This window comes from Trichosurus vulpecula, chromosome 6, assembly GCF_011100635.1.
Source record: "Trichosurus vulpecula isolate mTriVul1 chromosome 6, mTriVul1.pri, whole genome shotgun sequence".
Classification (NCBI taxonomy): domain Eukaryota; kingdom Metazoa; phylum Chordata; class Mammalia; order Diprotodontia; family Phalangeridae; genus Trichosurus; species Trichosurus vulpecula.
Window position 1 is genome coordinate 100,059,454 of NC_050578.1, and position 27,589 is coordinate 100,087,042.

The window sequence follows — 27,589 nt, forward strand, 5'->3', positions numbered from 1 at the left end:
TGATCCCTTTGTAGCCTTGAGCTTTTGTTCTTCCAGAGTTTTGTTATTATTTTTTCAAATTCTATAAAATAATTTTTGACAGTCTGACTGGTATGGCACTGAATAAACAGATTAGTTTAGATAGAAGTGTCATTTTTATTATATTAACTGGGCCTACCCATGTGCAGTTAATATTTTTCCAATTGTTTAGATCTGACTTTATTTGTGTGAAGAGTGTTTTATAGTTGTGTCAATATAGTTATTGAGTTTGTCTTGGCAGGTAGACACCCAAGTATTTTATATTGTCTACAGTTATTTTAAATGGAATTTCTCTTTCTATCTCTTGCTACTGGACTTTGCTGGTAATATATAGAAATGCTGATGATTTATGTGGATTTATTTTGTAACCTGCAACGTTGCTGAAGTTGTCAATAAAATTTACTAAGCATTTGCTACATGGGTAGGACCACGATTCACTCTGGCTTAACATTTAAAATATCAGCAAAAAGAGACAGAAACTATTAGAGTAAATAGAGCACAATTCTTTCACTGATTTACTTACAAAAGGCTTCAGGGTTTAAGGTTCTATTCACTATAAACATTAAGCACACTCAAGCCAGAAAGCAAACTTACGTATTTCTTCTACAACTTCAGGATCACATTCTTTGTATTTTTCTAATTCAGCCTTTAGCTGCTCCTTCTGCTGCTGGAGGGAAGCAATCTCCTTCAAAAGTGAGGCACGTTCTTCCTGTGTTCAAAATAATGGCATGGGCCACAATCATCACAAAGAAAATCTCGTTTAAGGAAAAGCTCAAACTGAATATGCATTTCCATAGGATTTCATCAAAGATGTAAAGCTGAAAAGGACCTCAGAGATCTAATCCATTCCCTTCATTTTATAAATGAAGAAACTGAGGCCCAGAGTGGTTAAATTTTTTTTCCCCCGGGGGTTCACAGCTGGCAAGTGTCTTAAGTATTATTTCAATCCAGACCTTCCTGACTCTACCTCTAGCCCTCTACTCTCTACATCATGCTGCCCCTTATTTTATTTCTTCGCACTGCCCAACACCTAATGGGCTTAGTTAATGATTATAGACTGACTTTCTCATACCACGACAAGGAGGTGAAGCTGGAGACTAATTTATCTCCTTAACAATTCCCTTTTGCTCTGAAAAATCCTTGATTTTTAACAGTTTGAGCTTTCCCTCTTTCTGATGCAGTTTAGAACCCCCCAATGTCTTCTCATCTCCAAAGACTTTTGTCCATGTTTTTACATAAATTATTCTCAGAGGAGCTATCTAATGTGGAGGGGGACTTGACCTTGGTCCTTGAGAATCTTGGAGGTACTTGAATGCAAATATCATTCTTGCTACAAGACTGACCAAACATCCTTTCTCTTTTTTCAGCCATTCACATCCTCAATGTCTTTTAGTGTTCTTATCCACAAAGCACCAGTTAAGTATAAATAAAGCAGTCACAATTCTTTATATCTCTCTGCTGAAAACCTCAAATTTCTTTCATAGATGTAGGAAATAAGGATATGATGAAATGAGCATTCATGAGTAGACAGTGCGGCTACTGCTCAAACTATAGATCAATCAATAAATATTTATTAAGCACCTTTTATGTGCCAAGCACTGTGCTAGGAAAACTGCCTATGAATGGCCAAGTTATATATTTTTAAAAATACTCCAGTATTCAAATAGATCTACTACTGTCTCTCCAATAATGCAGACTACAAGTCATCAGTGCTTTCTCATCCTGTTTTCACGTCCTAACATAAATTTTTCTCAGAGCAACTCTGTGTGTGTGTGTGTGTGTGTGTGTGTGTGTGTGTGTATGTGTGTGTGTGTGTGTGTGAATGTGGTTTTGCAGAGGGAATACCTTTCTAAATTTCTCTTTAAAACAACGTTAGTCCAAATATTGGCTTCATGATTCCCTCAAAATTTGACTTGTACAAAAAACTTGTGTAGACCATAACTGTGTCCTTAACACAATTCATTCAATTCAAATAAAGATATTTTATTTATTTTTATCATCACTATCCTAATCTTCCTACATTCTTCACTACCACCTCTGGCATTGGAAGAACAGCTTTTTAAGTCATGGATGACTGATTCAAAGAATATTCTTTTCCAAGAAGTTAAAGTTGGCAGATACTCAATTGTAAGTGGTAGTCAGGACTAATTCCAGATCCGTGGAACTCACTGAAACATCTCTTCAGATCCCAGATTTCAAAATTTCACTTCTTAGCACTATACTTTCCATCCTTCCAACTCTCCTCTATTTCTCACTTAATTCAATATGACAAGTATGTATTATGTGCTGACTGTTAAAAGCTCTAAAGTTACACACATTTAAGGTAGTGAGGTGCAGACTGAGGAAGGGGAAGACAAGGGCAGAGTTAATCTTAACTCACTGCACCACCTTTCTTTCATAGAAGGTCAAATCTAAGTTTTAAATGGAAATGTGATCCAATGAACAGCAACTGAACGTTCTAGTCTCAGTTTTTCTTAACAGGTAGAAAGTTTCAAGTATGCAATTCAACAAACCTTTATTATATGTTTCTATTGTGTGAGAGTCATTATGCTAGGGGTACAAAAATAAACAGCGCTTGCTCTCTTTGAGAAGCTTATGATCTAATCAGGGGAAAGACAGGTGCACAGTTATGCTAAGTACAAAGCAAAGGTCCAGGCGTGAGAAACATGAGGATTAATGACAGCTAACACTTACATGGAGCCTTAAGGTTTAGGAGGCACCGTGCATGAAATATATCCTTTGATTCTCACAGCAACCCTGTGAGGTAGAAGCTAGCTGTTGTTCTTATTTTACAAATGAGGAAAGTGAGGTTGAGCACAGCAAGTCACGGGGCACGGCGGGGTTGGTCACTGCCGCCATGTTCAAACTCAGGTGTTTCTGACTCAAAGTCTAACGCTTTATCCGCTATATGAAACGCAGACTCGCTTTCAGTTTGGAACAGGAAAAGTCAGAAGACTTCACGAAGGAGGTGGTACCTGAGGTAAACCTTGAAGGAAGGCAGGGAGGAGCAGGTCAGTACATTCCAGACAGGGAGAATGGTATGTGCAGAGGGAAGAGGAGCAGGACAGATCAAGTGGGGTGAGGGTGAGGAAGGGCAGAGAGGTAAACAATCTGGCTGGAGTGCTGAGTATATCAAACACATGAAATAAGGTTGGAAGCATAGATTGGAACCAGATTCTTGACAACCTTGAATTCCAGGATCACCAGTTGATACTTTATTTGGCAGATAATGGAGAGCCACAGAAAGTATATATGTAGAGGAGCAACCATCCCAGAGAAGTGTATTAAGGGAACATTTAGACAAGGATACGGAGGATGAATTAGGTAAGAGCTAGACTAGGGACCCACATCCCTTTCCCAAACCACCCTAAATGCACTTCTATCTCTAGACCCTCTAAGATCAAAGTAGGAGGAAGAAATGCTCTGTTCATGACCATAAGACTACAGTAGCAGGCTAGAAGACATGAAATTGCCAAACACTGGAAGACTTTATGGTACAGCTACTAAGGCATATATTCCAAGCTGGTCAGAGTAAGAAAGGTTGCACATATACAAAATTATGTATAGTAGCATAGAACTGGAAACAAGGTGAGTGCCCATCAATTGAGGGCTGAAGAAACTATGGCATATAGATAACTAAATATATGAAGAATTCTAAGAAACTCAAAAGGACTTGTATGAACTGATGAAAATCAAAATAAGCAGAACCAGGATAACAATTTAAACAATAATGTACAGGAAAAGAACAAAGGAAGACTTAGGAACTCTGATCAACGCAGTGACCAAAAGTGACCTCAGTGCATTAAGAGCAGCACAGTATGCTGTCTGACTGGCATTAGAAAGATGAATTAAAGATGATTAAATAATAAAGATAATTAAAATTTTTAAGAAAGCATGAATAAAAAAAATTTAGAACTCACCTGTCAAGTCCACAAGCATTTATTAAGTACCTACAATATGCCAGGCACTATATTGGATCACAAATCTGTGACAAAAAGTTGTAAAACCCAATTTGCCTAATGAGACTTGTCTAAGGTTTTGGTCTCAGCCTGTTTCTTACCACAGTTCCAGGTTCTAGTGAAAAGAATGTCAAGACTTGGGGGGCAGAGCCAAGATGGCTGCTGGAAAGCAGGAACTTGCCTAAAACTCTCCCCCCAGGACCCTCCAAACACCTATAAAAAATGGCCCCGAACAAATTCTAGAACTGCAGAACCCATGAAACAGCAGAGGGAGGCAGGGCTCCAGCCCAGAAGAGCCTGGATGGTTGCTGGGTAAGGTCTATTGCACTGTGCTGGGAGCCAAGTGGAGCAGAGCCCAGTGTGGGCTGTGCCCAGACCAACCAGACCAGGAGTTGGGTGGAACAGGCCCCAGTGCCCTGAATCAGTGAACTGTGGCAGTTACCAGACTTCTCAACCCACAAACACCAAAGACAACAGAAAAGGTTAGTGGGAAAAACCTGCAGGGACAGAGTGAAAGGAATTCATGGTAGGCCACTGCCCTGGGGGCAGCAGAGGGGGTGCAGCTCTGAGGTTGCTTCCTGAGCTACAATTGCAGTTGCTTCCAGCCCCAGGCCCACCTGGTGGGAGGAATTAAGTGGTGGATCAGAGCAGGAGTGCAAAGCCTGCTTAGATCTGAGTTGTGGTCCAGGTTGGCGGTTCTTGGGGGAGGAGAAGCGCTGCTGTGGCAGAGCTTGCTGTGTAGAAATAGCTCTGAAAACAACAGCGCAGCCCCTCGAGCTTGGGATGAAGTACTTTATACTCTACAAGTAGTCATACCCCAACAAAAAGCTCAATGGTCAAGTAGTTGGCTGGGAACATGAACAGGCAGCGAAAATGGACTCAGATTCAGACTCAAACTTTGGAATCTTTCTTTGGTGACAAAGAAGACCAAAACATACAGCCAGAAGAAGTCAACAAAGTCAAAGAGCCTACATCAAAAGCCTCTAAGGAAAACATGAACTGGTTTCAGGCCATGGAAGAGCTCAAAAAGGATTTGGAAAAGCAAGTTAGACAAGTAGAAGAAAAATTGGGAAGAGAAATGAGAGTGATGGGAGAAAACCATGAAAAACAAGTCAACGACTTGCTAAAAGAGACCCAAAAAAATACTGAAGAAAATAACACCTTAAAAATAGACTAGCTCAAATGTCAAAAGAGCTCCAAAAAGCCAATGAGGGGAAGAAAGCCTTGAAAGGCAGAATTAGCCAAATGGAAAAGGAGGTTCAAAAGACCACTGAAGAAAATACTACCTTAAGAATTAGATTGGAGCAAGTGGAAGCCAGTGATTTTATGAGAAATCAAGATATTATAAAACAGAACCAAAGGAATGAAAAAGTGGAAGACAATGTGAAATATCTCACTGGAAAAACCACTGACCTGGAAAATAGATCCGGGAGAGATAATTTAAAAATTATTGGACTACCTGAAAGCCATGATGAAAAAATAGAGCCAAGATATCATCTTTCAAGAAACTATCAAGGAAAACTGCCCTGATATTCTAGACCCCATAGTAAAATAGAAATTGAAAGAATCCACAGATTGCCTCCTCAAAAAGATCCCAAAAAGAAAACTCCTAGGAATATTGTAGCCAAATTCCAGAGCTCCCAGGTCAAGGAGAAAATACTGAAAGCAGCCAGAAAGAAACAATTTGAGTATTGTGGAAACACAATCAGGATAACACAAGATCTAGCAGCTTCTACATTAAGGGATCAAAGGGTTTGGAATATGATATTCTGGAGGCCAATGGAGCTAGGATTAAAACTAAGAATCACCTACCCAGCAAAACTGAGTATCATGCTCCAAGGCAAAATATGGATTTTCAATAAAACAGAGGACTTTCAAGCTTTCTCAGTGAAAAGACCAGAGCTGAATAGAAAATTTGACTCCCAAATGCAAGAATCAAGAGAAGCATGAAAAGGTAAACAAGAAAGAGAAATCATAAGGGACTTACTAAAGTTGAACTGTTTTGTTTACATTCCTACATGGAAAGATGATATGTATGATTCATGACACCTCAGTATTAGGGTAGCTGAAGGGAATATATATATATCTGTGTGTGTGTATATATATGTGTGTATATATATATGTATGTGTGTATATATGTATATATGCACACATACATACATATATACATACATACATAAAGCAGTTCTGTTGGAAGGGAAGAGGGGGCAGGTGAGAGGGAATGAGAGAATCTTGCTCTCATTGGATTTGACCTGAGGAGGGAATAACATACCCACTCAATTGGGTATCTTACCCCATAGGAAAGAAGGAGGAAGGAGATAAAAAAGGGGGGACAATAGAAGGGAGGACAGATAGGGGGAGGAGGTAATCAAAAGCAAACACTTCTGAAAAGGGACAGGGTCAAGGGAGAAAACTGGATAAAGGGGGATAGGATCGGAAGGAGCAAAAAATAGTCTTTCACACCATGAGTATTGTGGAAGGGTTTTGCATAATGATACACATGTGGCCTATGTTGAATTGCTTGCCTTCTTAGGGAGGGTGGGTAGGGAGGGAAGAGGGGAGAGAATTTGGAACCCAAAGTTTTAAAAGTAGATGTTCAAAAAAAAAAAAGTTGTTTTTGCATGCAACTGGGAAATAAGATATACAGGCAATGGGGCATAGAAATCTATCTTGCCCTACAAGAAAGTAAGGGAAAAGGGGATGGGGGGAGTAGGGTGACAGAAGGGAGGGCTGACTGGGGAACGGGGCAATCAGAATATATGCTATCTTGGAGTGGGGGAGAGGGTAGAAATGGGGAGAAAATTTGTAATTGAAACTCTTGCAGAAATCAATGCTGTAAACTAAAAATATTAAATAAATATATAATAATTTTTAAAAAGAGAATGTCAAGATTTTTGAGTGTCATCAGAGAATGTCCTATGTGTTTATACCAAGGGCTTTTCCATCTATTTAAGTGTAACTGAATGCCATAGTATGATGTCCCCTCCACTTCCACTCTGTAAGTAGTAGAGTGAAAATTAAGGAGAAGGGAAAAGATGAGAAAGACTCTTTGGTGATGGTGGAATGAGCAGCAAGAGGAGCAGACAGGCTGGTAAAAGGTCCCTCAAAAAACCTAAGACAAGGAAGTCAAAGAAAGTCTTTGTCCCAGAGAGAAACTTGCACAACTACTTTCTATTCCTAGCTAAAAACAACACCCACTCCTTTTCTCACCTGGTTACAACTGTTTCCTGTTTAGGAAGCACCCCAAAGCAATAGCTAACATTCAGCAGCCAGGCTGCCAACCTTAGTACTAGTGCTTCCCGTTAGCTTGAAGGTGTTTCTACTCGGAATTGCCAAGGTTGAAGGGGAAGCAGAGTCAAAAAGTGACCACTGTGGCTTGCCTACAGGAAGAAACAACAAAATAATTCTGGGTCATTTGCAGCAGCTCTTCAGAAAATGTCGTCCCTTGAGAAGTTTCTGACACTGAAATGCTATTGTTATCTGAAGAAAAGATCAATAAGAGGAATCCAGAAAAATGTGGCAAGGTTTTTATGATCTGATTCAGAATGAAGAAAGCAGAACCAAAGAACATGCACAATGACTACAATAATATAACACTCCAAAAGTAACTGAATTCTAATAAACTGTTGTTTTTTTTTTTTTAGTGTTTGACATTTTTTTGTTTTGGCATCACCTTCATTTCCAGATATAGCCCTTACTCCCCACATAGACATCTCATGGAACAAAGAATGGAAGAGAGAAAGGAACAAACCCAGGTCAGCAGAATTAGTTAACTGATCAATTGAGTCCAATGGTATATGTGACAATTCACACCTAGGGCTTCCTACTTCTGTAAAAGAAGGGAGGGGAGGGTGCATTTTCTCTTCCTGCCTTCGAGTTTGGTCATTAAATTACAAGTTTTGTTGTCATTGATATTGTTCTTTCAATTTATACTGCTAGAGTCATTATATATATTCTGGGTTCTACTTATTTAGCTCTGCATCAATTCATACTTCTTATTTATTATCTTCATTATTTCTTTCAGCATAATAATATTCCATTATTCCCTGCCCTGGAACATCCTACTAACATTGCTTCCTCCACAAGGTCTGCCCCTCTTCTCCCTAGAACTCCAAGTATGTTCATCTTGGATTATGAAGGGACGCAGGCCAGCCTTCTTCCTTCGTTCCCCTCCTGACTCTGTTTCTGACTTTCTGGACTTCAAAATCATATCTTCATTGCGAGGCATGTTTTCAGCTCCTTGTTGTATGTTATCCTCACCTACTAGAATGTAAGTTCTTTGACAGTAGAGACTGCATTTCTTTTGAGTTGTATTTGTATCCCCAGCAAATAGCCCAGTGCCTGGCACACAGGAAATAAATAATAACTTTCTTTCCTTCCTTCCATCCTCCCTCCCTCCCCTTCTTTCTTCCTCACTCTTTTCTTTCTTTCCTTCCTTCCTTCTCTTTTTTCCTCCCTTCCCTTCCTTTCTCCCTGCCTTCCTTCTTTCCCATTCATATACCACAATTTGTTTAGCCTTTCCCCAACTGATGGGTTTCTACTTTGTTTCCAGTTCTTTGCTACAACAAAAAGTGCTGCCATAAATATTTTAGAATAAATATCTTTCTTTTCTATCTTTGTCCTCTTTAGGGGTCTATGCCTAGCAGTGAGATTACTGCATCAGAAGGGTATGGATGTTTTAGTCCCCTTCACAATTCCAAATCACTTTCTGGAATGATTGGACCAATTCACAGCTCCACTAATAACATATGCCTTCTTTTCCACAGTCCTTTCAAGAATGAGTAGTTCAGGAGTAGGAAACCTGTGGCTTTGAGGCCTTCTAGGTCCTTGGGTGCAGCCTTTTGACTAAGTCCAAGTTTTACAGAACAAATCCTTTTATTGAGGGGATTTGTTCCATGAAGTTTGGATTCAGTCAAAGGGCTGCACTTGAGGGCCTAGAGGGCCACATGTGGCTTTGAGGCGGCAGGTTCTCCACCCCTGGACTAATTCCATCTTTTGTCACTTTTGCTAATTTACTAAGCATGCAGTGGTACCTCAGAGTCATTCTGATGTGTATTTCTCTAATAATGATTTGAGCAATCTTTCACATATTCAGGTATAGTTTATAAATTAGTTTGAGAGTCATTTGTTCATATCCTTATCCACTGGGAAACGGCTCTTGGTTTTATGTATTTGTGTTAGTTTCTTACATATCTTGGATATTTGGTCCTAATTAGACATATCTTATACAAATATTTTACCCCCCAAATTGACAGCTTCCTTTCTTACCCTAGTTGCATTGATTTTGTTTATGCAAAAGGTTTCCAATTTCATGTGATCAAAATCTACTCTATATTTTGTGATCAACTTTCATGAACTATAACGAACAAGTTCAGTTTTAGAGAATTCATAATGAAACACATCTATCTTCCTCCTCCCAGTAGAGAAGTGGGTCTAGGTATATGGAATGCTGGATATACACTATCATGATGTTCCCTAGCTTTGCTTAATTTTTTTTCTTTGTTAAAAGGAAGGGCTCTGTGTAGGATGGGGCAGAGTTGAGGAGATGACTAGGTAATGAAAATAAAATGCACTAATAAGCTTCTTTTAAGAAAAGAAGCTGCTGCTGTCCTTCTATTTCTATCCATAACTTGCATAGTCTGCTCAAATAAGAATGAAAGAAAATACTTTGGAAAGTATAAAACACTACAATTGTGTAGTACTGTTACTGTTTCTTTCTCATTTGCTGAAAGTATCAGGGTCCTTTTTTGTCATTAAAAGGGAAGTTCAAACATTACTGCTAAACCATAGGCCACTAGAACCTTTTATTGCTATCATCCAGGTAGAATGTTCTTTTAATCTGCTCTTCACTGTTTTCTTGGATTAAGAAATGTAGCAAAACTGATGATTTCTTTTATCCATAATGCTGGATCAAAGAAAATGAACATTTATTTTTTCTGCAAGGACCCTTTAAGTTATTTAAATTTCTCATGAGCACACAAAGGATGGTGTATAGAGGGCATTCAGAAATGGAGGATTAATAGAAAACCACATCAAAGAGAATTAGACGAAGCCAAAACCCAGCTTCATGATCACAGAAGCCTGCCGGGTGTGATATACATTTCTTGCTCCAAGATCCTCTGGGGCATTATTGTCAAAGAAACTAAAGATGGGAGAGCTTACCGTATCTTCCCGGCCAATTTTGGCTCTCTTGATGCTTTGTTGTAGATTCTCTTTCTTCTGATTCCCCTCTGAAAACTAGAAGAGGAAACAAAACAAAACATAAACAAGGGTAGCTTACCAATGGAACCACGTAGCATCAGCTTACAAGGATTTTGCTGCATCCAGGGCCCAGTAAAATCAAAGATGGCAATGGGCCCTCCTATCATTAAGCAAAGGTGAGGAAGCATGGCTCCTTGAGGCTTCCTGAATATATACACTTCAAGGCTCTATGATTCTTGTCAACGTGGCTATTCCTTCCACCAATCCAGATCTCAATCTCCCCTCTGTGTCTCAGTAGATTGATGGTATCCAAAAGGTTCTGTAGTTGCAAAATTCACGGGGGCACCATGCAAGGAGAGCTAGAAGAGGCATCAGAGAAGCTGGGTTTGAATCTCCTTTGCTGCTTCCTATCTGTATGACCTTGGGGGAATCACTTCACCACTCTATGGACCATGGTTTCCTCATCAGTAAAATGAGATATTGGACTAGATGACTATCACCTTGTGGATAGTCTTATGATAAGCTGTTCAATGCTTAGCTATGATGGTCCATGGAAAGACACAGCCTACCAACAGCCAACTACTAGCTGTGTAATCTTAGGCAATCCATTCACTTTTCTGAGCCTCAGTGTCCTCCTCTGTAAAATGACTCAGTAAGACTAGATGGTATCTAATGTTTCTTAGAGTTCTAAATTTATGATTCTGTGCCTTGCTAGAACATGTATTTCATTTCTTAAGCTTTCATGATCCCAGGGTTACTTCTCTGCCACAAGGAGATAATAAAGGAAGATTTTAGTGGAGAAGAACAAAAAACAAATGTTTTAAAATATATTCTTCTCCTACCACTTTCAGTCTTTCCCATGAATCTTCATTTGGCAGATTTCTTCAAGTAACCTGAGATGTTCTATTATTACAATTCGATGTTTATACAAACTGTGATGATTTGGGGGGAAGAAATTTTTATACAACTTCAATTCATGTCTTTTTTCCTCTGGTTCTGAAAGACTAAATTTACTTTCTTCAATTTACTTTCAGTGAGTTTAGGGACAATTAGCCACTTGAGCCATAACATAATAATGAAGTTGGACCTTCTATCTCAACTATTTATAAAGTTAATAAAATGATATGCCTGACTGAATACCAATATTGCTAATATAGTTGCCATCCTTTCTTAGGTCAGACAGGGCTATGGAACGCCTTCTTAAAAAAAAACACCTTGAATTGATTTAGATAAAGAAGAACTCTACATCCTTCATTCATGATAGTTAGCTGATACTTAGAACCAGGTCACTGACATCAAACAAGCATTCACAAAGTAAGTGGATAGAGTGATGAACCTACAGTCAGGAAGACCTGAGTTTCAATCCTACCTCAGACATGAACTAGCAGTATGACAAGTCACTTTAGCTGTCTGCCTCAGTTTACTCATCCGTAAAATAAGGATAATAATAGCATCTACTTCACGGAATTGTTGTGAGGATCAGTTAAGAAAACATACGTGGTGATTTACAAATCTTAAATTATGATATTTTATTATTATTATTATTATTATTAATGACAGTGTGTACTGGTAGCCCCAGGCTCTTTTCTTTCCTCTTAGTTCCATTACTATGCTGGCCTATAGATACAAGAACACAAAGGCACACAGGCAAATGAAGCAAAAATGTATGTGTTTCTAAGAGTTATCAGATCTTGCAGCAAGTAAGCTAACAGGAAGAGAGCTAAGAGAAGTGGATCAAGAATCTAGAGCTGGAAGGGAACTTATCTTGTCCAACAATTTCATTTTATCTATTTTTTTAAAATATTTGATTGATTGCTTTTTTGTTGTTTTTGCATCCATTGCTGCCATGACCAATACCTTTCCCCGCACCTTGGAGCCTTCTCCTGTAAAACTGAGAAATGATTAAATAAAACAAACATGATGTGTCAGTCCTGTAGGATGGCATGTGTAAGCCATCTCTGTACCGAGAGGAGAGAAGTAACTTCTAGCATCTGTTGGACAGGCAGCATGCTACAAGGTAAAGCATGGCAGATATGGAGTCAGAGGATCTGGGCTCAGATTCTCGCTCTGCTACTTACATCGCCTTCAAAACTTTGGGTAAGACAGTTAATGCCCCTGTGCCTCAGTTTCCTCATTTATATGATGAGAGTGTTGGATTAGATATTGACTACTGTCATTTTCAGCCCTAAATCTATGATCATGCAATGACCCTATTAATATCCTCTGGGATCAATACTGGCTATTGTGCTCATTTGAATTCTGGTGTCTTTGACAGTTTCAAGTTGTTTTATTTTTAAATTTTTAACGTATTTTGTTTTGCTATTACATTAACAGGTTGCTCCCACTTCTTGAGGTCTCTTGAAACAAAATAAAACTATTAAGTAAAGCTAATACAGTAACCTTACCTGAAAGTGCATGCGATGTTTTACACATATAGGAGACTCCTCTGCCCCCTACTTCTCTAGCTTAAGGACATTTTTTTTAAAAATCCATTTTCTCTCCTTCCTTCTCTTATCCCCTCAGCAAAAGAAAAAGCAATTTCTGGGAACAAATATGCAGAGTCAAACAAAGCCAACTCCTTCGATGGCTGCATGCTACGTGGGTAGGTAGGAGGTAGACAGGTGCATGCATGTATCTGTGTACATTATCTATCTAGCTGCCTATCTACAGAGTACATATACATATCTACCATCTATCTGTGTACTTATCTATATCTTGTTCTACCTTTCTACAGTGGACAGCATCACATCTCTCAACTTTCTATAACAGAGCTTATGTTTTATCTTTGATGGCTCATGAATGGTCATTGTACCGATCGTAGTTCTCAGAGCTTGCTAAATTCTTTATTTGTCATGTTTTATCATGTAAACTGTTCTCCTGGTTCTATTTATTCCATCCTTTTATCAAATCACAACATTCTTTAAAATAGTTCATTTTTTAAAATATTATTGATGTCAAAGTCTATTGTTCTTCTGATTTTGCTCACTTCACTTTGCATCAGTTCATGTAAGTCTTCTCATCTTTCTGAAATCATCTACTTCCTTACACCACAACAGTACTCCATCGTGCTCCACAAAAACCATTTGCACCTCTATAGAATACCAACAAAACCCAGCAGGAAGAGATATTTCATTTAAAATTACTATGGAATATATAAAACACATCATCTGAAATGCATACAAGTGCTATTTAAATATAATAACAACAGTAAAAATAGCTAACATTTATGTTGCACTTACTATGTACCAGGCCCGGTGCTAAGCAATTCACAATTATTACTATTATCTCGTTTGGTCCTCACAACCCTGGGAGGCGGGTGCTATTAGTATCCTCATTTTCCAGATGAGAAAGTTGAAGCAAACAGAGGTTAAATGACTTGCCCAGGGCCACAGAGCTAGTAAGCATCTAAGGCTACATCTGAACTCAGGTCTTCCTGACTTTTTCAGGCCTGGTTTTCTATCAACTGTACCACCTACCTACCTATATAAACAACTGTCTATTAAAATAAAGATAGACCTAAATAATTGGGAAAATATTAAGTGTTCACAGGTAGGATGAGCCAATATAATAATAATGGTAGTGCTACCTAAATTGTATTTACTTATTCAATGTCATACCAATCAAACTATCAATGGATTACTTCACAGAAATAGAAAAGAAATTCATATGGAGGAAAAAAGGTCAAGAATCTCAAGAGAAGTAATAAAAAGAAATGGGAAGGAAGGGAGCCTACTAATGGCAAATCTTAAGCTATACTACAAAGCAATAATTATTAAAATAATTTGGTATTGATTAAACTGATCAGTGGAATAGATTATACAACATAAAGAAGCAAATATATTCAAAACCCTAGTATTCAATAAACAGGCAGCTAGGTGGCACAATGGATAGAGTGCTGGGCCTGGAGTCAGGAAAACTCATCTTCCTAAGTTCAAATCTGGCCTCAGATACTTCCTAGCTGTATGACCCTGGGCAAGTCACTTAACCCTGTTTGCCTCAATTTCCTCATCTGTAAAATGAGCTGGAGAAGGAAGTGGAAAACCACTCCAGTATTTTTGCCAAGAAACCCCAAATGGTCAGATATGACTGAAAATGAAACAACAGCAATTCAATAAACACCAGCACCTCAGATACTGAGATAAGAGCGCAATTCAACTCTGCTTGGAAGTTAGTTTCCTATACTTCAGCAATCCTGGAGACTATGAGTGTGTGGCCACTTCACCAGTACACAGAATGAGCACGGAAGGAAATCCTCATTGCTTGGAAAAAAAAACTATACGGTAAAGGACATTTCACATTTATACGCTCAGTACTTGGAATTGGTTATATTGGGTACCGAACTTCTTCAGTCTGTTACACATCTATTTAGCTTATTTATTTAAGTATTTTCTTTATCACCACAGTGATCAGCCCAAACCAGAGGTTCCCAAAGTGGGTGATACAGCCCGCTAGAATGATGAGGGGGAGGTGGTAGTAGCCTCAGATGCAACTGGTGGGGCATTTAACAAAATAAGGGGGGCGGTAGAAGCATAAGAAGAGAAGAGACAAGATGAGAAGACAAGAGAAGAAAATTTTGAAAAACCATTCGCACATGTTATGTTGTGTGAGTTAAAGTCGTAGTGATTACATTATTTTCCAGATAAACACATGAAATGGAGGTTATAAAAGGATCAGTGGTCAAGTCTGCCAATAGGTTTTAACAAGCAAGTATTGGCAGGCGAGTGTGTCACTCATTGTCTGGGAAGTCCAGCATGTATAGGCAGGAATATGTGTGTGTAATAACTTGTTTACAATATAATACTATATGGTTACATGATATAATATTGCATCATCAAAATTTCAATGCAGGAAAAAACCCCACAAATTTACAATAAATTATTAAATTTAAAATGCACCTTTTTAAAAAAGATATTTTTTTTTTGAAATGACACAAATTTAAAAAAAATGTTCAAGAATTAAAGAAAGTAGATTTCCAGGGGAGCACTAAGAAATTTTTTTTAAAGGGGGCAGTAGGCTAAATAAGTTTGGGAATGTCTGGTCTAAACATTTCACTCAGTTCACTAAGTTGCTAAGAAGTTGCACATGGAAATGAATTAAATATCATTAGCCTAAACCTACTATAAGTTTAGCACACTCATCTGTATGCAGCCTGGACCATACCAAAAGCAGTTAGATAATTTCACAAGACTGCTCCTCTTTCCCCTTTTATTTATCTCACTTGGCCTTTTTTTCTGTAACTTTTGGGAGGTCTAGATCATCAAAGGGAACTCTCATTGTGGAAACTCCCTCCACTAATGCCCCTAAAACTCCTCATCTCTAATTTACAATCTTAGAATGTTGCTGTGTAAACTTCACAGGCTAACTAAGTGACTTTCTCTGGGTCACCAAAGCTAGGATGGGCCAGAGACTGGTTTTCCATATACTACTTACCTAAATTATTACAAGAAATTTTCGTGTGAAAAACTCTCTGTTGCATTGTTTTCTATAAACTAGTTAGAAGCTTAGGAAGCAGACACCTGGTTAAAAGCAGACATCTTATTTTATTTCTGTAAAATACCGTAGTCCACATGGGGTACCGACAAGAAGGAAATAATTAAACTCTTAGGTGAACAGAAACTTTTTCTCAACCATGACCACAGGAAACTGTCCTTTTCACTTGCGACCTACCAATATCTGGACGATGAAAGGAGCCTGAGTGTTCTTTGCTGAGAATAAGGAGTAATATCCTTAAGAAGCAGGGAGCTATACAATGTGTCCCTGCTCCTAATGTACATATAAAGAAAGCATTGTAAGTTTCCATTTAACATTTCCCTGGTCATTAATTCTAATCTCCATCATGAATAAGACCAATCAGTAATGTCCTGATGGCATAACCAAACCAGTTATACCTCTTTATGAGAGGAATCATCTCAAAGGAAGAAGGAGGGGGGAGGGAGCAGCTGGGACATATTCTGCTAGAAGGCTTGGGATTCACAACAAATTCAAAGCAGAGCACAGGTTTAAGACCTTAACTGTAGCAAAAGAATGCTAATATTACTGCAAAAGCATGAGTTTCCCCTTAGAAATGGCCCAAAAGAAAGCTAATATGCTCATCCTCATGGACCCACTTGAAGTAACCAGAAATATTGTATTTGTCACATACAGACATTATAGGTTAACACAATGGTTCAATTTTAAATTATATTTAAAATTGCCTAATCACTATAACCAGAAGAAATAATCATCCTAAAGCACAAATGGGGCCATGCCACTCGAGAAATATTCCTGGTTCCCTATTACTTCTAGGAAAAAATACAAACTCAGCTAGGCATTTAAATCCCTTCACTCTTCCCTTCAGCCTTTCTTCCCAGGATTACTGAATTTCTCCCCTTTATAGATTCTATGTTCTTGCCAGTTTGGAAAAACTGGCCTGTTCGCTGTTACCCAAATTCTTCTTCCTGACTTGTACTTTTTATAGTCCTTAGCTATACCAGAGGCTCAGCTCAGGTGCCCTTTACCAGTCCCCTTAGTCTTTAGTGCCTCCTCCTCAGATTGTCCACTATATACTAATCTAAGCATATGTCTTAACCACCTCCCATTTGAATATAAGCTCTTTCACTGTAGGGACAGTTTCATTTCTACATTTTATTGCCCAGCACCCACCACAGTGCCTTATACAGAGTAAGTGCTTAAAAAATCCTTGCTAGATTCTCTCTCTCTCTTCGCCCCCCCATCTGTCTGTCTGTCTGCCTCTCTCTCCCTCTCTCTCTATCTCTCTCTCTCCCCCTCCCTCCCTCCCTTCCTCCCTTCCTCCCTCTCTCTCTCCCCCCCATCTCTCCCCTGCCTCTCTCTCTCTCTCTCCCCGTCTCTCCGCACCCCCCCCCCCTTAAAGAAAGGCCATAAAATGAACCATTAATTAACTGAAACAGCTTCATAATTCAATTACTTAAATGACATCTGTTAGAGGTTTTGTACCAATCAGTTTGTTGAGGAAGTAGAAAAGTCAAATGAAAGATGTATTCCAAAACAGGAAGCTCAGTAATGAATAAAATAACCTGGCCTTAAAGGAGGAACATTCAAGGTCTGTCACGTAGGCCACTCGGTAATCCACATGATGTAAGAGGAACAGAAGACTTCCACTCACTACCTCCTGTACCAGTAAGTACCAAAACAATTTGGTCTCACTGACTACTGAATAATTCTCGGTACTCTGCTTAGATCACAAAGTCACAACCACTCAAAGCCACAATATTTAACTCCTGTGTAACTAGCTTTCCTATCACAGAGAGGGATCTAAACTTCTCTTGGAAGTAATTCTGCCACAGTTCTGGCCAGTACTTTGGACCTAAATCAAATCGAGGCCTCACATGACAATGGCTAAGATGGCTCTTAGCTCCTGTGATGATATGATCTAACTAACTTCTAAAACCTGTTTTCTTGCAGTAAGAAACCAGCCAAGAGACACAGGATGATACAAGAATGGATGTACTACAAAAACCAGACTGCTGGATAGATTAATCCCGGACTAGACAAAAATATAAAGCTATGTTCATTTAAAAAAGACAAGAATATGAAATTCTGGTTTCAGAAAGGAAAGTAATTGAAGATCATTCTTTTCTTTAAAAATAAATTCACAGTAAGCTTCTTCTAAATTATAAGCTTCCCTAGTCTACATGAAATGTGACTTATTAAATTATTACGTATACAAAAATTTTCTATTGTGTAAAGTCAGGGACACCTATACAAGACAATACAATTAAATGGAGGGGGAATGCCACAAAACCAACTTAAATTTTGTTATACCCACAAGATCTTTCTGTGGGGCAAATAATCCTAGCCATAGGATAGGCATTTTCATCTGAAGATCTGCAAATCTAGTACACTGAAGTTTACTGGTACATTTGACAAAAAAGGGTTGAGAAAAATAATGCCAAATGTTTTTTAAAGTGCAAATCAATCACTGCCTCAAGGAACTAACTGCCTGCTCATTACAGATGCAGAAATGATTGATTCAAGCTGTACAGGCCAGGGGTCCTGAGCTACTTTCCTCACATGAAAGGATCACAAAGACAATAGGTAGGAGAGAGCGATGAAAAATTTTAGAAGGGAGAAGTACAAGGGAAAAGAACAGCAAAAGCACAAAAATAAATCAGTCTAACATTTCTGAACTGAAGGAAATTATTTTCAGAAGATTTGGTTTTTCTAAGATTTTGGTCTTTCAAACTGTTTTATAATCCAGAATGAACAAATTCTGCTATGACACCAGCTAAGTTCGTGTATTATAATTTCTTACGGTTTAGTTGAAAACAAAACACACACACACACACACACACACACCCCCACACACACCCCACATCCACCACCACCACCACCACCACAACTACTACTACCACCAGATGCTCCAAACTGGGAAGGGCATCCCAGAATATCAGACTTGGAAGGCGCCTTGCTTTTCATCTAGTCTATGCCTCCTCTAAAACTAACAAACAAACTCTCCTATACAAGTGCATCTATGAATGCCTGGTGTCTTATACACAACAGGCATTGAATAAAAACTCGCCGAATAACCAAGGAGAGGTCATTTGGCCTTTGCCTAAAGACCTCAAGGGAAGAAGAACCTCTCCGCCTCCTAGGGCAGGCAGGGCCATTTTTGGAGAGCTCTAAATCTGAGGAAGTTTCCTTACATGGTGCCTATGTTGTCCTTCTGCATCTTGTACCCACTGCCCCTGGCTCTGTAGTGGGGAGCCAATAGAACAAGTCTAATCCCCGGCCTAGGTAAAAGCCCTTCAAATACTTGAAGGTAGTTGAGACATACCTCAGCAGCCATGTGGCCCAACCCTTATCTGGACAGGAATCCTGATTACAACAGGCTTTGACTCAAGATCTCTTGTGAAAGGGAACCCAATTCCCTCCCAAAGCTTTTCTCCCTCCTCTTTCGGACTGTTCTAATTGTCCGAAACCTTGATAGAGTGACCTGAAAATGGGATGCTACATTTAGAACTGGAAGGGGCCTTCAGCAGGGCCACAGAGCCCAATCCTTACATTTTACAAATGAGGAAACTGAGGCTCAGAGAGTTTAAGAGACTGGCCCATAATCATACTGCTAATAACAATAGTTAACATTTACATACTGCCTACTATGTACCGAGTGCTAAGCAATTTACAATGATTATGTTTATCTCATTTTATCCTCACAACAACCCTGGAAGATAGGTGCCATTACTACAGATAAGTAAACTGAGGCAAAAGACAAGAAGTGGCAAGATGGCGGCTGGAAAGCAGGGACTTGCCGTGAGCTCCCTGCCAGGTCCCTCCAAAGACCTATAAAAAATGGCTCTGAACAAATTCTAGAACTGCAGAACCCACAAAATAGCATAGGGAAGCAGGGATCCAGGCCAGGACAGCCTGGATGGTCACTGGATGAGGTCTATCATGCACAGAGATGGGAGCGGAAGGGGAGCGGAGCACAGCGTGGGCAGCGGCAGGACCAACCAGACCAGGACTTGGGCGGAACAGGCCCTAGCGCCCTGAATCAGTGAGCTGTGGCAGTTACCAGACTTCTCAACCCACAAACACCAAAGACAAGAGAGAAGGTTAGTGGGAAAAGCTGTGGGGACAGAGTGAAAAGAGTTTACAGTTTGGCCACTGCCCCGGGGGTCAGCGGGGGTGGTGCAGCTACAGAACTACAGCTACAGTTGCTTCCAGCCCCAGGCCCACCTGGTGGGAGGAATGAAGTGGTGGATCAGAGCAGGAGTGCAAAGCTTGCTTAAGATTTGCGTCAAGTCCCGGTTGGCGGTTCTTGGGGAAGGAGGAGTGCTGGTGTGGCAGAGCTGGCTGTGTAGAAATAGCTCTGAAATCAACGGTGCATCCCCTCAAGCTTGGAACAAAGTACTCTTTATGCTACAAGCAGTCATACCTTGCTGGAAAACTCAAGGGTCAAGTAAGTTGGCTGGGAACATGGCCAGGCAGCGAAAACGGACTCAGATTCGGTCTCAGACTTTGGAATCTTTCTTTGGTGACAAAGGAGACCAAAACATATAGCCAGAAGAAGTCAACAAAGTCAAAGAGCCTACATCAAAAGACTCTGAGAAAACCATGAACTGGTCTCAGGCCATGGAAGAGCTCAAAAAGGATTTGGAAAAGCAAGTTAGAGAAGTAGAGGAAAAATTGGGAGGAGAAATGAGAAGGATGCGAGAAAACCATGAAAAACAAGTCAATGACTTGCTAAAGGAGACCCAAAAAATACTGAAAAAAATATTGAAGAAAACAGCACCTTAAAAAATAGACTAACTCAAATGGCAAAAGAGCTCCAAAAAGCCAATGAGGAGAAGAATGCCTTGAAAGGCAGAATTAACCAAATGGAAAAGGAGGTCCAAAAGGCCACTGAAGTAAATACTACCTTAAAAATTAGATTGGAGCAAGTGGAAGCCAGTGATTTTATGAGAAATCAAGATATTATAAAACAGAACCAAAGGAATGAAAAAGTGGAAGACAGTGTGAAATATCTCATTGGAAAAACCACTGACCCGGAAAATAGAACCAGGAGAGATAATTTAAAAATCATTGGACTACCTGAAAGCCATGATCAAAAAAAAGGCCTAGACATCATCTTTCAAGAAATTATCAAGGAAAACTGCCCTGATATTCTAGACCCCATGGTAAAATAGAAATCGATACCACCCATCACCTCTTGAAAAAGATCCCCAAAAGAAAACTCCTAGGAATATTGTAGCCAAATTCCAGAGCTCCCAGGTCAAGGAGAAAATACTGCAAGCAGCCAGAAAGAAACAATTTCAGTATTGTGGAAAAACAATCAGGATAACACAGAATCTAGCAGCTTCCACATTAAGGGATCAAAGGGCTTGGAATATGATATTCCAGAGGTCAATGGAGCTAGGATTAAAACTAAGAATCACCTACCCAGCAAAACTGAGTATAATGCTCCAAGGCAAAATATGGATTTTCAACAAAATAGAGGACTTTCAAGCTTTCTCAGTGAAACGACCAGAGCTGAATAGAAAATTTGACTCTCAAATGCAAGAATCAAGAGAAGCATGAAAAGGTAAACAAGAAAGAGAAATCATAAGGGACTTACTAAAGTTGAACTGTTTTGTTTACATTCCTACATGGAAAGATGATGTGTATGATTCATGAGACCTCAGTATCAGAGTAGCTGAAAGGAATATGCATATATATGTGTGTATGTACATATATACATTTGTGTATGTCTACGTATGTATATATGTAGGTATATACACACACACACACACACACACACACACACACACACACACATATATATATATATATGTATAGACAGAGGGCACAGGGTGAGTTGAATATGAAGGGATGGTATCTAAAAAAATAAAATCAAATTAAGGGATAAGAGAGGAATATATTGAGAGAGGGAGAAAGGGAGAGATAGATTGGGGTAAATTATCTCGCATAAAAGTGGCAAGAAAAAGCAGTTCTGTAGGAAGGGAAGAGGTGGCAGGTGAGGAAGAATGAGTAAATCTTGCTCTCATCAGATTTGACCTGAGGAGGGAATAACATACACACTCAATTGGGTATCTTACCCCACACAGGAAAGAAGGAGGAAGAAGATAAAAAACGGGAGACAATAGAAGGGAGGGCAGATAGGGGGAGGAGGTAATCAAAAACAAACACTTTCAAAAAGGGACAGGGTCAAGGGAGAAAATTCAATAAAGGGGGATAGGTTAGGAAGGAGCAAAACATAGTTAATCTTTCACAACATGAGTATTGTGGAAGGGTTTTACATAAGGACACGCATGTGGCCTATGTTGAATTGCTTGCCTTCTTAGGGAGGGTAGGCGGGGAGGGAAGAGGGGAGAGAATTTGGAACTCAAAGTTTTAAAAACAGATGTTCAAAAACAAAAAAAAGTTTTTGCATGCAACTAGGAAATAAGATACACAGGCAACGGGGTGTAGAAATATCTCTTGCCATACAAGAGAAGAAGGGAAAGGGGGATGGGAGGGGAGTGGGGTGACTGGGGAATGGGGCAACCAGAATACACGCCATCTTGGAGTAGGGGGAAGGGTAGAAATGGGGAGAAAATTCGTAATTCAAACTCTGGTGAAAATCAATGCTGAAAACTAAATATATTAAATAAATAAAATAAAATAAAAATAAATAAATAAAAGACATGAAGTGACTTGCCCAAGGTCACACAGTAAGCATCTCAGGTTGAATTTGAACTCAGAGCTTTCTGACTCCAGGCCCCATACTCTATCCACTGTGTCACTAAAGCTGGATTTGAATCCGTGTTTTTCTGACTCCAAGGCCAACCCTGTTATGTCACACTGTTGGATAGGGCTTCAAATCATATATAAATAACATGAAAAAATTGAATAAAATCTTCTAATACTTATATAAGAATTCATATTACACGGGGTCAAACGTGACCGTGTTTTGGGAGGTAGTAAGAAAAGAGATAACCATAGCAATTTCGTGGGAGAATGGAGTGGGTCCTGTGAAAAGCATACTTTTCCAATGGGTCTAGGAAGGAGTCCTCACAGACAAGGCATGGAAGCTGTTTGAATAATGTGAGAGAAGTCTGGTCAGCAAAGTAGTTCCAAGGATCCATCCGAAAGTAGGCCTGCCACAACCAAATCTAAACTGTAGAAAATTCCGGAAGATACAAAGTGTTAAACGTTGCTTTCCTCCTAAGTGGGCACACACAGCTAAAGTGGGAGGAATGGGACGGGGCGGATCAAAGTGGACCATGATATTAACATTTTTTATCCTGTAAGCATTTGTTGAGTAATGATGATAATGGCCAACTTTAAAGTCTGCAAATTGCTTTACATACATTATCTCATTTAAGCCTTACAACAACCCTTTGAGGTAGGTATTAAAAGGATTATTATCTTTTATTTTTCAGATGAGGAAGCTAAAGTTTATGGTGGTCACATGACTTGACTCTGGTCACACAACTAATAATTAGCGCAAGAGGCAGGATTAGAACCTAGGTTCTAGGTGGTGCAGTATATAAAGTGCTAAGTCTGGAGTCAGAAAGACTCATCTTTCTGAGTTCAAATCTGGGCCTCAGGCACATACTAGTTATGTGACCCTGGGCAAGTCACTTAAACTTGTTCCCTTCAGCTTCCTCATCTGTAAAATGAACTGGAGAAACAAATGGCAACCCACTCCAGTATCTTTACCAAGAAAACTCCACATGGGGTTATGAAGAGGTTGAAACATGGCTGAAACAACTGAACAAAAAAAAAATTAAAATAAAATTAAACCTCCTTACCCAAAGTTCAATATGCTGTCATACATCACATGTAGTCATATGTTGTACCACAATGACAGATCTTCCATGTTTACTATTTTCTCCCACTTAAAGCCTTGAGTTAACTGTTTTTCTTCTTCTAATGATGATATTCATTAAGAAACTCTGAGTGCAGGTTGAAGCATCCTTTTTTTTACTTTTTAAAAATTTTTTATTTTTTATTTTTTGCAACATGGCTAATCTGAAAATGTTTTGCATGACTTCACATGTCTAACTCATATACAGCTTGCCTTTTCAGTGGATGGGGGAGGGGCTGGAGAGAGAAAGAGTATTCAGAACTTGACATTTTTTTAAAAAAATGAATGTTAAAAATAAAAAATAATAATTTTAAAAGAAAAAAAAGATTCCTTTATGAAACTACTAAAAATGTAAGCAATTAATATTCCTCTTATGTAGAGGTCAAATTTAAATCGACCTCAGCCATTTGGAATGTTATTAAATCCCTACGTAATTGAGAAAGGCCTTTGAGTGGCCTAACTAGCTGTCATATAGCTTACATGCTTTATTCTATAGGAAGGACTATCTGGCCCCCATTACCTTTCATACAAATCTGAAAATCTTGATCATGAGGTTTTCCAGACAACAGTAAAGCAGAATTAGAGGGGATGGCGAGATGAAAACCTTGGCTAGAGGTAAGTTATAAAATTAAATACCAATTTATTAAGCCTCTATGAGCCAGTCACTACCACAGGCACCGGAGATAAAAGGGACCTTACCCTCAGGAGTTTCCATTCTACTGGGAAGACACATATGTCTAAGTATAGTACAAGGAAAAGGTGAGCAGCAACCGCAGGAGTGAACAGGGAAGGCTTGACAGATGAGGAGATAACAACAAAGACAGTAAGGTGTAATGGCAGACAGCCATGATGGTAACAGAGGAACAAGAGAAAGACCCAAGAATTCAAAAGCACAACTGTCTGGAGCGATTTAGCGTAGGAGTAAATAACCTCAGTTGCCTCTGAGGACATTCGTTTATTACATCATGGTATGATAATTGATGCTCCTAATGATGACCATTAGCTTGTCTTTTCGGCTTTCCCTTTCTTGATGACTAAGGTCTTCCCTTTAATTAGCTCAAACAGCTTAGGCAGGGTGCCTAGACCACCTGTGAAAGAGACAGAGAACACAGCCAGACAAAGAGAAACAAGCAGCCCCGGGTCTTTTAATCCCAGGTCAGGGAGAAGGCTGAGGACAAACCACTAGGAACAGCCACTGAAATGTAGGGTTTGGCGTAAAGTGAAAAATGGTATGCAGCAAGGGTGTACTGGAATGAGACACAAGGAAGGAAAAGGTTGGCTTTGCGGATGATTTTCTACAGCAGAGACATTTGAGTGTTGAGATGCTAGGGCTCTTCAGTCATTTTTCAGTTGTGTCCGACTCTTCGGGACCCCACATGAGGTTTTCTTGGCAGAGATACTGAAGTAGTTGGCTACTCTCTTCTCCAGCTCATTTTATAGGTAAGGAAACTGAGGCAAACAGGGTTAAGTGACTGGCCCAGGGTCACACAGCTAGTGTCTGAGGACGGATTTGAACCTAGGTCTTACTGATTACAGGTCTAGCACCCTATCTACTGTACCATCTAGCTGCCCCCAAGATGCTACTAGGATTAGTTTATTGATTATTTTCTAAAGCCCATGGCTTGATAAAATAAAATGCAACCTTGAAGGCTCCTTCTAGATGTTTCTCCTTTGTATATATAAAAGTCGTACAGTCCTCTATGAAAGACACGAGATAATTATTATAAAAAGTGCTTGACTCACCTCAAGTGAGGAGTAAAATGGGAAGGTATTATTTTCAGCAAAGTGTTTTTTAGTAAATTTACAATGACCCCTTCCACATCATAGGAGAGAGGGGCACGTGTTCTCCCCCCTCCCCCGGCCCCATGATCTGGAAAATATGTGTAAAATTTTTTGGCCCTCCCACTGTATCAGAGAAGAAGTCTGATTTTTTTCTTTTTCTTTTATGGGATGTTTATATAGTGACTTGGAGTAAAATTTGGGTTAAGTATTTGGTCATGGGCTCTGTGTTCTCTGTTGATCTTCACGTGTTGTCTGTGGCTTCCGGAAAACTCCCCCAAAATTTCCATTTAATTTCTTATGCTGACTGGCAATATATCAAAACTGCGATGGGGCAAAGTCACAATGCAGAAGGGATAACTGGAGTATTTACTTTAAATATACATTTTTAAAAAAATTTGAGTTCTGAATTCTCCCTTTCCCTCCCACCCCTCCTTTACCCACTGAGAAGGCAAGCCACATGATATTAATTATACATGTGAAATCATGGAAAGCATATTTATATATTAGCCCGTTTCAAGAAAAAATAAGCAAGACAAATAAAGAAAGTGAAAAAATTATTCAGCAAAGGTCTTTTGAGAAGCTGGACTTGGAATCAGCACCTGGGAAACCATGGTTTAAATCCCACCTCTGACATGAGGAAGGTCAACTTTTGAGAGTCTCAGTTTCCCATCTGTAAAATGTGGCTAGTAAGAGGGTTACTGGGAGGGTTCAATAAATAACAAAAGTGGAACACCTTTAAAAATGCCAGCTATTGTTATTTTTATCAATGTCATGACACACCTTGTGTAAAGTCAAAACAAAATAAGGATTCCCTATGACTGATCATAATAATAACTCCTGTTTATATGCCCTTCGTACACATAATTACCTTATTTGAGCCTCACAACAACCCTGTGAGATATGTGGTATTATCCTCATTCTATAGATGAGGAAACTGAGGCAGAGATGGGTTAAGTGCTTTTGCCCAGTCATACAGCCATTAAAGGGTCTGAGGTAGGATTCACATCCAGTGAGGTACTCCAAAATGTTTACCATAGAGTCAGGCACATAGTAGGTGCTTAATAAATGTTTATTGACTGAATTAAGCCATCCTATTAACTGCCCTGAGCCTCAGAGCATTCATTACAAAGCCTGCTTGGTGAAATCCATACCAATATGGAAGAGCTGAGTCTAACCATCCACGTGAGAAAAATAAAATGGATGGAAAACACATGTTGAGCAAACTACCACATGTAGCTGGACCTGTTGAGTTAGTTTATCAATATGATTATTTCAAAAGAGTAAATTAGATATTGTTTTTTCTTTTAAATTACTCTCAATGAGCAAGGTCAAAAAATATGATTGCTAAGTTCCAATGGTTTCATAAAGGGTAAAAAAAATTTATTTTTAATTTTTAAAAAAATTCTTTATAAATGTGGGAGATGCATGGTTATAAACCTGTCAGAGCTTGGACAGTTTACACTGAATCCCAGAAAAGGTACAGACTTGCCTTAGAGTATGGACCATGTGACGGAGACACCACCACTACCACCTGGTGGCTGCAGGTTAAGGCTGCAGGTTTTCTGAGGGGTTAATGAACCTCTTGTAAAAAAGGTTACAAAGTGACAGCAAACATCATAGTCCTATAACTCTGAAAACAGAAGGGAATCCTCTGGGTTGATGTCAGAGTTTTCCCATAGTTCCAAGGACCTGACCAAGGGGATGAGGTTAGGATCCAGAAACATTCCTTCCCTCCAAACTGGGCTCAAAAGTAAGAGTACCAGCTCTCAGGTTCTAATAGGATCAGAGCTGAAAAACCAGTAGCCAGACCTGGGGCTACAGATACTACCATCTCCTTTCTTAACACTCTAGTTAAATCTTTTAAGTAAGTAGAAGACTCTGGTGGAGATACAAAAATTGTAAGTCAAATGATAAACAATGCTGAGCTTTTATACTGCACAATACTGGACAGAAGTATTCCAACATTCCTGTCATAGCCCCACATGGCACCTACCACTAACTCTCTATTGCACTATATCGACTTTTATTTGTTACATATAATTTCTCCCTCTACCACATCAAGGCAAGGAGGGAGAGAAGAAAACATAATTTATACTCAAAGCATATCCAAATCAACCTAACAAGGATTATAGGAAAAGTACACCTGGGCCACTAACATTTAACAATAATGATTTCAGATTTTGACTTTAGAATATCAAGGCCTGAGCCTAACTTAATAATTGTCTTGACTATAGGAAATGGAAAGCAAAAGTAGAAAAAAAAAAGATACTATTTTGGAGAATACCCCCAAAACACACCCACTGTTATTTATCCACAAGAA

The 27,589-nt window shown here is 39.2% G+C and overlaps 1 protein-coding gene across 1 annotated transcript in view; it reads right to left on the minus strand.

Moving 5' to 3' along the window:
* MND1 (meiotic nuclear divisions 1) overlaps positions 1–27,589 on the minus strand; it is a 111,623-nt gene that overhangs the window by 34,096 nt on the left and 49,938 nt on the right. Inside the window, exons 5-6 of the mRNA XM_036764994.1 lie at positions 10,140–10,214; positions 613–727 (exon numbers count right to left, since the gene is read on the minus strand). Of these exons, the coding sequence (XP_036620889.1) occupies positions 613–727; positions 10,140–10,214 (190 nt within the window). The remainder of the gene's footprint in view (positions 1–612; positions 728–10,139; positions 10,215–27,589) is intronic.